The 13,087-nt window shown below is 40.1% G+C and overlaps 1 protein-coding gene across 1 annotated transcript in view; it reads right to left on the bottom strand.

Moving 5' to 3' along the window:
* The window catches only part of acad9 (acyl-CoA dehydrogenase family, member 9), an 89,471-nt gene extending 76,842 nt beyond the window's left edge, over positions 1–12,629 (bottom strand). Inside the window, exons 1-2 of the mRNA XM_084317000.1 lie at positions 12,386–12,629; positions 9,705–9,798 (exon numbers count right to left, since the gene is read on the bottom strand). Of these exons, the coding sequence (XP_084173126.1) occupies positions 9,705–9,798; positions 12,386–12,553 (262 nt within the window). The 5' untranslated portion in view covers positions 12,554–12,629. The remainder of the gene's footprint in view (positions 1–9,704; positions 9,799–12,385) is intronic.
* Between the last annotated feature and the right edge of the window lie 458 nt (positions 12,630–13,087).

The following is a 13,087-nucleotide window of genomic DNA, read 5'->3' as shown; positions in this document are numbered from 1 at the left end:
ATGTGACTGTTTTGTGGCAGCCAGCCTTTTGTTTTAGCTTTTTGAGAGTACAGAATATCATATAATGATCACTTAACCCGCATGCTATAACCCCTTTATTGGAGATCTTGGACTTGTCGGAGGTCAGAATGAGGTCAATGGTAGTCTGAGTTGATTCACATACACGTGTGGGTTGGGTGATTAGCTGGCTGAGGCCGTGCAGATCACAAAGCCTACTGAATGACTTGAAGACGGGTGCATCTTTTCGTTGCATATCCGTGTTCCGGGATCGGACGTTGTGGACAGCGACTCCTACAGGTCGGTTGGTGCGCCTGCGCAGTAGAATCAAGAAGCGATGGGGGCGGCGTCCCTCCAAAGCGCAGACCCCCGACGCTGAAAGATCGCGCTGCGCAGGTGAAAAGATGCGACGGCTGCTACCTCGAGTATCGGAGGGGACACGTGCTATGTATGGCTTCGTCCACATTGCAGCCGGCTTGTGGGAGGCATGAAACAGCGTTCGAGGAAATACACAAACAATTTAATCTCACCAGTTCCACATATTATTTTTACGCAGTTATTGTTATGTCTGAAGGCTCATGGTGTCCCATTAAGGATACCAATTGAACACCACAGATACCACAAATTCTTCTATGAAAGAGAGACATCGAGAGGTTTTGTATCAGATTTTTATCATCAATTATTAACGTCCTCGTATGGAATCCTCCACCTAGACTCAGTCTGGAGGAGGGATATACCAGACCTGGAAATAATTTTGATTGGCAAGAAGCCTGGGCAAACGTTCGACTTGCGTCACTTAACCCGGACCATCAACAAATCAATCTTAACTATATTCATAGGACATACCCGACTCGTATAAGACTGAACAGATGGGACTTAAACAAGACTCCAGATGCTCCTTATGTACAAATGGGGATGAGGGTACATGTATGCACATGTACTGGGATTGCCCACCAGTTAAGATATTCTGGAAAGAAGTGACCCAGCAATTATCAAATCTCTTAACTTTGAATATACCTGTACACCCCTCTGTATTGCTGTTGAATGATGTTTTTGAGTTTGCAGTCCCTATACAGCTAAAGAGATTGGTTTCATCTGGTATGACCGCGGCTAAAAAGCTGATAGCATCACGATGGTTTCAACCGGAAAAATATTTGCCGGAAGGTTTGGATTCTTACATATCTCGATGTGATTTATCTAGAAATATCTACAGCAAGAATTTTAGGTCTCAGTGAATCCAAAATTGCAATGTGGTTAGAAGTGGTGGAGAGAATAAAAGCTAGCAAACTTTCTAACGAAAAAAATGGCACAAAAAGTTATTACTAAGGTCAATCAAAAAACCAAATTTTTATTTAGAATTTCCTCGTTCATAAATAGAAACACTCTGAGGACCCTAGCTGGAGCCCTCATCCAATGTCACTTTGACTATGCTTGCACTTCATGGTACAGCAACATATCCAAACAAATGAAGACAAAGATCCAGACCTGCCAAGATAGACTAGTGAGACTCCTGCACAACCTTCACTCTAGGACTCATCTAACGCCAGCCCACTTTAGCAGTCTGGGATGGCTTAGGGTTGAGGAAAGGGTACACCAGCTTAAAATGCTACTGGTTTTTAAAGTACTGAAAGAAACGGGGAGCGAGCGAGAGCATGTGTGTGTAGGGTATTAGATAGCAAGTATTAGGTGTATATCTCATATAATACATTTATTTAAATGGTCATTGGATGTGCACTGTTAATTAATGCTTGTATATCTAATTTTATGTTATGTTTATGTTTATGTGTATGTTAAAAAAAAAATATATATATATATATATATATATAAAAAAAAAAAAAAAAACAGCGTTCGAGATAGGGGAGGGTTGAATTGGACGTTACGAAATTGGGGATGGGAGAAAAATAGAAAATGGGAGAAAAAGTTGATGCCAAAAAAAATATATATATATATATTAGTGCTGTCAGGCGATTAAAAAAATTTATCTAATTAATTACAGGATTTGTAATTAATTAATCTAATTAATCGCATTTAAATCACATTACCATTTTATGCCTCATATTCTATAATCATATTTCAAATTGCATGTGTCCAGATGGCTGAATTCAGTACTGTATCTACAAAACCTTCTGTTTAATCATCTTCCATCTATTAATTTGCTTAGATTTGTCAGGTCTGGTCAATTTGAGCATGGTGTTATTCACAGTCAAAGATAAAAAAAAAAAATTGATATTCTCATTTGGTTCATTACAATTTACTTAAAATAAAATTTTCATTCAATCAATCACCGCGCAGATTGATTGATTGAATGAAAATGTTATTAACAGATTGCAGAATGGGTACAATACAGTACGGCTCAATACACACAATTGTTAAGGGAATGCAGACCAGAGAAAGACTTTCGTCTTGTTTACATCAGGGTCCCCCATTTTCAATTCATAATGAATTGTAAGTAAGGGTGCAACTTGCACCGTGCAATCCATTCTTTGTGGATCTAGCCCACAGTATTTCTGACACTGGGAATACATTCCCTGAGATTCATAGATGTCCCTAGAATCAGATACCAAGAACATGCAAATGGACCATATTAAAAAAAAATCTGTAAATGTGTATTCTACATGCTTATCGAATGAATGAGATACAAAAAAGTTTTTATTAAAAAAAGAAAAAAAAAACTTTTTTTTGTAATTAATTTTGAGTTAATTTTCATAACGCGATTATTTGCTGTGTAATTAATTAATCTAATTAACGCGATAAACTGACAGCCCTAATATATATACCCCACAACAACAAAACAAGATATGTTATATAGAACAAAACAAGACAGATTATATAGAACATAACACAGTACAGATATGGTACAATATACTACCTGTTCGCCGTATATGCAGTGATGGGCAGTAGCTTGCTACAAGTAGCGAAGCTACATAGCTTAACTACAATTCTCAGTAGCGTGCTGGTAGCTCGCTACTTTTTAACCAGGGTAGCGGTCTCTGTAGCGGAGCTATTTATAGAACGAAGTAGTAACGTAGCGACGAGAAACGTTACACGCTACTTTCGAGAGAAACAGTCTAGACTAGAATATCTGCGAGGAGAAAAAAAACTCCCCGTAAAAAACCCACTATGATTGGTTGGTTTGTTTAGATATGAGTGACGACTCACGATTGGGTATGGTAGGCCAAAACGTTATGGGTAGGCCAATCAGAGGCAGGATAGGGCGGGACTCCAGCCGCAAAGCAGGAAGTGAAAATCAAAACACAGACGTATTGAATGAATGCAATTTAACGGATTACATGAACAAGAACCAGTCTGCGCGAAATGGCAGAGGGGTTCGATGGCATTGATGAAGATGATGATGTCAATAACAACAATGACTCTCCATGGCCCTATCTGGGACACATTTATGAGTTTGACTGAAAAAACGGCTAAAACATATGCTGCTCTCTCAACACGTCCAGCACTAACTTGAAGACACGTCATTCAGGTGAGCTGATGAAAATCAATTGTTCCCAAACAGCACACAAGTCAGTACACTTTGTCAACAGCTTTAACTAAGATAGCTGCTATCATGATGTTTCACTGTAGGCAGAAAATGAACAATATTATTGGGGTGGAGAAAAGAAAAAAAAGAGGGAAAAGCAGTGGTTCTCAACCTGTGGGACAGGACCCCCAGGGGCGGTCCCCACATGATTTTGGGGCCATGGAATGTTTTGTGAGTTACATATTTAAATACATTTGGTCATTTAGCTGACACTTTCATTCAAAGCAACTTACAAATTGTGTACAACAAGTCAGTAGTGGTACATATCTAGCGGCCAAGGATAAGTAGTATTGTTTGTCAGTGTCAAGCTTGAGTGTTATACTCTGAGTACATACTGTAGTAGTATAGACATATTAGCATAGTTGGTAGTAGTATATACATGGTAGCATAATACTAGTAAAATGAAGTAAAACAATTCAGATATTGAAGAAGTGTGTAATACAAGTTCATGTTAAAAGGATGACACAAAAAGCCAGACCGAGGGCTTGTTTCAGTTTTATAATAAATAATCAAACTGAGAATTTTTTTTCCTGCCTATTTGTTTGGTGGAAACTTGGTCACGAAGTAAAAAAAAAAAAAGTAGTGCCGATGTAGCTAGCTATTTTTGACATGTTCTTGTAGTGTAGCTTGCTACATTTCTCTGGGGATAGCTTCCATTGTAGTTGAGCTATATTTAAAGGGGAACTATCTTATAAATGGCCTTTTTGAGTGTTTAGCATCGTTTCCTAGCTATGTGAACTTATATTAATATGATCCATGTCTCAAAATTCTCATATTGGCGCATTCTTCCAATTCTCCTCTCACAATATTCACCCTCACTGAACTGAGTCGTTTGAAAATGTGCCTATATGTGATGTCATATAGTCACTGCTGCATGTTAATGTTCAGGCGGACGACGCCGCTGCACAGTGGCTGGACCTGGACCTGGAGCCCAGGCTCAAAACAGCTCGAGATCTTGAGGTAGAAAAATGCTGTTTTTGAGGACTTGATTAGAAATACAAAACAATGAATAAAAAAAAGATATATATTACAGAGGTGTTCCATAGACTCACAGGAATTGTGTAAAAGTGCCCAAATAGTGAAAGAAAGTAAAATAGTTCCCCTTTAATCGAGAGTAACTTGTAGTGTAGCTTGCTACATTTTCCAAGTAGCTTGCCCATCACTGCGTATACGTCAGACTCAGTGTGCACGCGCATCACCGGGGCAGAAAGGAATGTAATCCTGGTCAGAACAACGGGGCAGACTACACTATATTTGCATTTGTTAGCCATGCTAGCAATCTAAACAATCAATCCATGCCAAAGCTAGATATGTAAAAGGTGAAAGACTGGTATTGGTATTGCTGATTGGCTCCAACACGGTATGTTTGTAAACAGCGAACAGGTCTATTGGGTGTTGTGGTCACATGACTGGGAACAGGTACGACTAGGGTATGTAAAGTGATGACATGATTGAGACGGTTGAGAGAAGCGGTCAATGAACAAAGCCACTGCACCGACAAGAAGCCCTCTTTGTGATTCATTGGGCGCCTGTTCAGCAGGGAGGGGATCTGGGGGGAAATAGCATGAACCTAACGTTCCCCCAGTGAAACTCCTCGCTGTCAGGTGAAAAGAAGCGGCTGGCGACTCCACATGTATTGGAGGAGGCATGTGGTAGTTCTACACCCTCCCCAGGCATGATAGCAGCATTTTCTGCAAGCTTAAGCTTTAAGAGTCCAAGGTTACTAAATAAAGGTCCAGTTGGGTCTCTGTAGTCAGACCATGATATGGCGTGTATAACTTTGTTTTGTAATGATTGTAGTTTTTTAATGTAACTGGGAAGTGTTGGACCCTATGTTGCAGTGGTTTAAGTGAGGTTCAAATAGAGATTTATATAAGGTGAGCAGAGCTGAATGTGGAAGACAAGCCAACATATTTAGATAGTGTTTTTATTAGATGATCAATATGGTACTTGAAATTCATGATAAAGAAATATAAGAGTAAAAGGTAAAGAACAAGGTAAAATATGAACAAAAGAATAAATGGTGAGTTTCTGGTCAGCTGGACAGGTGAGACATATGTTACTCTTATCAATAATAACACCACAATGGACATATTACTGTAGATTAAAAGGTATTGTCATCATACAGCGCAAGTACAGTATAATGAAAATAAGTTGGCATCTACCCAGAGTGCAAATGTAACAGTAAGTACAATAGTAAAACTATAAATAGTGTTCAGGTAAATTAGCCTCATTACAACTGAAATGAAGAGGGTGTGTTATTATTTGGTCATGTGCAAAGGTCAAAGTTCATTTCAATACAGCGATATGTGTTCCGTTTCCATGAAAACGTCTTCTGATCTTCTATTGGGCCGCAGCCACCCAGCCTCATCCACACTGTGACATCATCATTAGTGGAATTCACCCGATTGGATAAATGACATGGCAGTGCTCTAGTCCGACACCTAGTGGGAGAATGTTACCTATAGCAGCGGTTCTCAACAGGGGTGCCGCGGCACCCTAGGGTGCCTCAGAGAGCTGCCAGAGGTGCCTTGAGATTTAAAAAAATAAAATACTTTTTTTTATTATTATTATTTTTTTATTCTTTTTGGATTACAAAAATTATCACTAAAGTGCTATCTGTTGCAGCTGCACTGTTAACCATGAAAATACCATATTTGGATAAGTTTGACCATTTCTCAAAATCATTATTTAATAAAACACAGAAAAGGATCACCAAATTACTCTGGATTAAAAAAACTTTACAGACAACATTGAGACAAAGCTTCCCGACACATCTCCATCCAAACTCTTGGAAGAACTCATTAAAATCTCATCTGATACCACCTGGAGACCTCGTTTCAGAGTGTGGTGCTGAGTACCAAGTATCTCATGATGCAGCAGTTAAGGTGTTGATACCATTCAGCACCACATATCTGTGTGAAGCTGGCTTTTCATCCATGACAGCTCTGAAAACAAAATATAGGGCCAAGTTGAGCCTCGAGGATGACATGCTTGTTGCCTTGTCAAAGATCTCCCCACGTATTGACCATATTATTAGCCAGCATAGGTATTCGGTATTCACTGACATATTTAACCTGTCCTTAGAACAGGCTGTCATCACCACCTGTCTGAAGAAGTCCACCATTATCCCTGTACCCCAAAAATCTACGCCCGCTTTCCTCAACGACTACCGCCCTGTAGCCCTCACCTCCATAGCCATGAAGTGCTTTGAGAAGCTAGTGAAGGGATACATCTGTTCCTCCCTCCCCATCAACCTAGACCCCCTGCAATTTGCATATCGCCCCAACAGGTCCACGGAGGACGCCATAGCCCATGTGCTGCAGACAGCAGCATCACACCTGGACAAGAGGCAGGGGAACTATGTGAGCTCAGCTCAGCATTCAATACCATAGTCCCCTCCAAACTCATAGCCAAGCTCAGGGACCTGGGCTTGAACTATGACCTCTGCCAGTGGGTCTTGGACTTCCTGACGGGTAGACCCCAGGTGGTAACAGCAGGCAACTGCACCTCCTCATCCATCACGCTCAACATAGGGGCCCCCCAGGGCTGTGTTCTGAGTCCCCTCCTCTACTCCCTGTACACACATGACTGTGTGGCACAGCGGAACAACAACACAATCATCAAATTTGCTGATGACACAGTAGTGGTGGGCCTGATCTCTGCCAACGACGAGAGGGCCTACCTGGAAGAGGTAGAGAATCTGTCGCAGTGGTCTCAGGAGAACTGCCTCTCCCTGAACGTCAGCAAAACAAAAGAGATGATTGTGGACTTCAGGAGGTCGGGGGTCAGGGACTACAGCCCCCTCAGCATCGACGGGGCACCGGTTGAGAGAGTGAACAGTTTCAAGTACCTCGGAGCCCACATATCCGAGGACTTGACATGGACCTCACACATTGACAGTGTTGTGAAGAAGGCACGGCAACGCCTCTACTTCCTCAGGCGCCTAAGGAAGTTCCAAGTCAGTCAGAAGATCCTTAAGAACTTCTACTCATGCACAATAGAGAGCATCCTGACTGGCAATATCACCTCCTGGTTTGGGAATAGCACCGCACAAGACCGTAGCAGACTACAGAGAGTGGCCCGTTCAGCCGAACGCACAATTGGAGGGGGGCTTCCCACTCTCCAGGACATTTACAACAAGCGGTGCATGGGTAAGGCTAAGAGAATTATCAAAGACTCCAGCCACCCAAACAACTGCCTCTTTGAACTGCTGCGGTCAGGCAAGCGATACAGGAGTCTCATGGCAAGCACAGAGAGACTCAGAAGAAGCTTCTATCCCCAGGCCATCAGGATGCTCAACGAACAATAACAATATGTAACAACCATCAAATGCACTCACAGCACACACATACTCACTTTAAACAAACAACTCACTACAGCACCCACTTTAGAACACTAAACACACTTTATATTTATTGGTAAAGAATTTTCACTACAACCCATACCTCATTACACCTTACTGTAAATTGTACCTCATCCCATTTCTGCTTTGTACTGTATAGTATATTGTAACTCAGTTACTTCTACTCTGCATTGTACATTTTATATATGTATATACTGAACACTTTTGTCTACGTACTTGACTTCTATTTTATACTGCTATACTTATTTTATAATCTATTTTTGTCTAGCACAGTCCCTGGAGCGTAACAGAAAGAAGCATTTTGTATAAAAGTATTCTGTACTTCTGTATGACAACTAATAAAGAAACTTGATACTTGAGCAGCAGCAGACCTCGCATTGAGCTAGAAATGTCCACCGAGTGAACGAGTGCTTATTTTCTGTATTTATTTATATTTTTTGAGAAATGGTAACTTGGTGATCCTTTAGTTAGTTCAAGTTAGTTATTCATTTATATGTGCTATTTATGAGAGGGCTAACTTGTTGCAAAATAATAATGATAATAATAATAGCCTCATTAAAATACTATTGTTTCTTCGGTTGTTTTCAGCGTTTTATGTGCATAATCGGTTATTTAGTTTGAAATGTTCGTTGAAATAAGTAGATTTTTCATTTTTTGTTTATTTATTAAGTTAATATAAAACCATATAGTCACATTTTAGAATACAATAGAATAGCATTTTAGAATACAACTAGAAACACTGTCCTGGCCTGCTTCTAAGTTCAGTGGCCTGACAATTATTTTTTTTTTTTTTTTTTTAAATCATCTCACGGCCCTCCCGTGGCTGCTCGCGGCCCACCTTTGGGTCGCAACCCCGACTTTGGGAACTACTGCTCTAGATAACATTCTGCCACTAGATGTCGCACTAGAGCACCAGCATGTCATTTATCCAATCAGGCTAATTCCACGTGGGGAAATGGACGCTATGACGGCACTAACTCACTCACTCATTCATTCACACACCACTCTGCCCTCTAATGGAGTCCCACAAGCATTATGTATTTAAGTTACTGACATTCTAAACCGTGTTTATACTGTAGCTACGTTAGCTAAGTATTTAAGTTACCGACATTCTGAGCCGTGTTTATACTATAGCTACGTTAGCTAAGTATTTAAGTTGCTGACATTCTGAGCTGTGTTTATACTGTAGTAGGGCAGTACTGAATAGTTTGAAGCGTCATTCATAATGTTGACATTCAAATTCTAAATCAACATTAGAATTTTATTTAGATTTTTTTTTAATTCTTTGGGGTTTCTATTCATTCTGTTTAAACCTTTTCTTCACAGTTGCAGATAAAGATTAGGCTACACTAATATTATAGTATTTTATAGTATGACTAGTCTTACATTTTTTTTATAAAACATGTATCATAAATGATGTAGCCTATCTGCATCCGCTTGGCACTCGGCGCTCCATCAAGACGTCACCATTACTTTCGTACCAACCTTGCCCTGATTGGATTATTTATGTTGACGAAACTGATGAGTTATATTCATTAAAGAAAGTTGATTAAAAAAATTATAAAAATCATTTAATCAGATTAATCACTTTATTCAAATTGAGGATTTAGTTTGAGGATATACAGTATATAATATATATATATCTTTATGATTAAGTCATAAAATATGACGACAGACATTCGAAGCTTCATTCGAAAACTTCAATAGAAGTTTACATTCGGTACAGCCCTATACTGTAGATACGTTAGCTAAGTATTTAAGTTACTGTACAGACATGAGCTGAGTTTATAAGTTACTACTCACCCTCTTCACTGAAGAATCGTTCCACAGGTGCAACAAACTGATTTATCTCCTCCAGTTCTTCACGTCCAAGCTCTGGATAAGGAAAGACTTCTGCCTGAAAGCAAAATACATTCATTTCTGTTTAGAAGCAGCCAGGAACAAGACGGTAACTCTGTAGCGACGACCTCAGTGGACGTCTTGGGCCGACGATACCTGCAACACAAGTCTGCTGGGCTTGAAGAGTAGGGCAATATGGCCAAAATATCATATGACAGACGATATATATATATATTTTTTACAGTATAATGGTATTTGACTATTCGTTTTCCAGTACAGATTACACTGTGATACAACATGCGTTTCATGTAGTTATCTTATGAATATGTTATTGTATGTATATAATGTATATATATTTTTTTTACCACATGTACATATATTGTGGATGACGGTATAGTAGAAATCCATACCATTTGCATGGATCTATGACGGTATACCATCATATTATTCGCTATACCTCTCATACAGTACTTGAATGGCAAATCACTACAATTTCCTGAAATGTAGCAAGGAAACTATAAAAGAATGATGTCAGAATGCCAGCGTTCCATACCGAGGAAACTATAAAAGAAGGAAGGGTTGTGATGTCAGAATGCCAGCGTTCCATACCGAGGAAACTATAAAAGAAGGAAGGGTTGTCAAGTCAGAATTCTAGCGTTCTATGCTTTGCTTGGTGCCTGTATTATAATATACCAACTATCTGAGGAAATAATTACATCAACCGATATACAAAACGTTAGTTAGTTACCAATGAAACACATTGCAGATTATTCTGACATCCAAGGTAATAACCTGTTTAAATGATAAACAAGGAGACGTTGATTTTTTTCAATAAAATTCATTGTTTTGTATTTTTAAAGGTGCACCACTTTCTCCCCTTCCAAAGTACAAGCTGTTTTTGGCTGGGCTCCGCCCATACTCGCAATGCGCTTTGATTGACAAATCACCCACCTGCACTGGCAGATAAGAGGTTCCACACCCGCACGGGCGCACCCACACCCTCTGTGTGTGTGTGTGTGTGTGTGTGTGCGTGTACGTGACGCAAGTTGGGCGAGTGTGTGTGTGTGTGTCTGTTAGAGGGGTGAGAAGCGCTGTGTGTAGCCCAAAAACAGCCACTGCCCTGGTTCATTGCTTGTGGAGCACGATATCATTAGGAAACTATTAGGAACTGTCGAACACTTTTGAGGAAGTGCTGACAGTGGAACAGCTGAAGGTGGCAACTCTGCTGTCGAAAACCGCTTCCGCATTATTTCCACTCGCTGCTTGGTTTTGCTCATACTTTCAACGTTATGCCAACTCCTCCAATCACAGTTGATTGTGGGCGGGCGGTGGCAGATCAGAATTCTTACACGTCACGGATCCGAGTAAATTCAGAATGGCTTGTTTCACTGGGGGAGGTTCTTGTCTCAGCTGAACTGCAGAAACGGGACTTTGTAGAGATTTCACATTTAGTGAGTGTTGGTACAACCCCACATTGCTTGAAAACAATGCAAAACACTGGAAAAGGCCATTTTTACCTTTAATACTATATCTATACATAGATCTGATTAGCACTATTACTCAGTAGTACCAATTTATATCTTATACCCAGTTTAATCACCTGTACATTGTATATCACACTTTACCGTTACATTTGCACTCTGGTTGGATGCCAGACTTCTCGTTGTACTGTACTACTTGTGCTGCATGATTGATGACAACACATTTTAATCAAATCTAATATGCGAGCCAACAGGTGGCCGCACCAGGTGCACCAGGACAGCTCATTAGAGTGACCCGATCATCAAGGTTATCAGTTCCACCTGCTGCGTTTATCCATCTGACACTTTGAAGTGTGAACGCCGTAAAGAAGACAGCTCCTTGGTTTTAATTTAATCATATTAACCTATTGTTTGCCTACCAAGATGTATGTGGTAATGATGTAATGGAATATTGATTGATTGAATTTATTGAAAATGTTATATTAACAGATTGCAGAATGGGTACAATACACAGTACGGCTCAATACACACAATTGTTAAGGGGATGCAGACCAGAGAAAGACTTTCGTCTTGTTTATATCAGGGTCCCCCATCTTCAATTCATCATAAATCAATATAAATTTGATAGCAATATCAAATTGCTACAATAGACACATGGCTACCTCGTCTTTGCATTTTTTTAAAGTTTGCATTTTGTACTTTAGTTGAATATTGTATAGTTGTATAGTGTTTGGACTTTATTCTTACTGTATGAAGCACAATCTCAGGAGACTTAGAACCAAGCATTTCACTGTAATGCACATTATGTGACAAATAAAACACAACTTGAAACTTGGACATGCAATCAAAACCTCTGTTTTAGAACAGTACATTGAAGTTTAACGCACTAAAAATAAATAACAGGACAATCTGCACAGACAGTAGCTGGTTACTTCTGGACATTGGGACAGTTAGCTGTGTGATTGTATGCAGGTAGTTCTCGCCCTGTCACAGTATTGTTTGTTGACACTTGGCACACCTGGCTGCCTTCCAAACAGCAGGAACATGAGACAAATGATGCACAATACTGGACTGGTCGACTATAAGTCAGCATAATGGTTTCTGTCCCAATCTCACCAGAACTATCTGCTGTTAGTCTGTTCTAGTCCTGATGACCTTACTTACCTTGTTTACTTGTCCGAGGAACAGGTCTTTGGCATAAGCAAGGCTCCTGGCGTGAGTCCTGATGGACCTGCGATGCTGCTGGACACCGGTTTGTCTCACAGTATTACAGGTGAGCAGCCTTTGGACAGATTTGGAGGACAAAACAATAACTCTATTGATGTTATTCATGGTTCTGGACACACAGGTCTGTTTCACCTCCTATCCTCATCACCGTCCACTAGCAGCAGCAGCACCTTTCACCTCATTCTGTCGCACGGTGATGATGGCGACGCTGTGACGCGTCTGTCCTTATATATGGTGCGCCGGGTGGAATAATAAAAATACCCACCGTGTGTCGCTGGAGGGCGCTGTTTGGTAGATAAAGGACTGAACAGCACAGGAGATTTGTGTGTGTTGTATTATGTTGTATAACATGAATGGCACAAACATTATATTCCAAATATAGACTTGACTTGATTGTAGCTTTGAAATGTAGCCTATTTTGTGTGTGTCTGTGTGTGTGTGCGTGTGCGTGCGTGCGTGGCCTTGTTTTTATACTGTTGTCCCCACATGTGATCAAAACAAGATTGATTGATTGATGATTGAAAACGTTATTAACAGATTGCAGAATGGGTACAATACAGTAAAGCTCAACTGTATACCTGTATGTCAGAAATGTCATGATATATATCTGTATGTTGCGTATGTCATTAATCTCATTAT

The sequence above is a fragment of the Notolepis coatsorum genome, assembly GCF_963971535.1.
Source record: "Notolepis coatsorum genome assembly, chromosome: 6".
In the NCBI taxonomy this organism is placed as follows: domain Eukaryota; kingdom Metazoa; phylum Chordata; class Actinopteri; order Aulopiformes; family Paralepididae; genus Notolepis; species Notolepis coatsorum.
The sequence above is the reverse complement of the archived record's forward strand: the minus strand, read 5'-3'. Positions and strand labels throughout refer to the sequence as shown.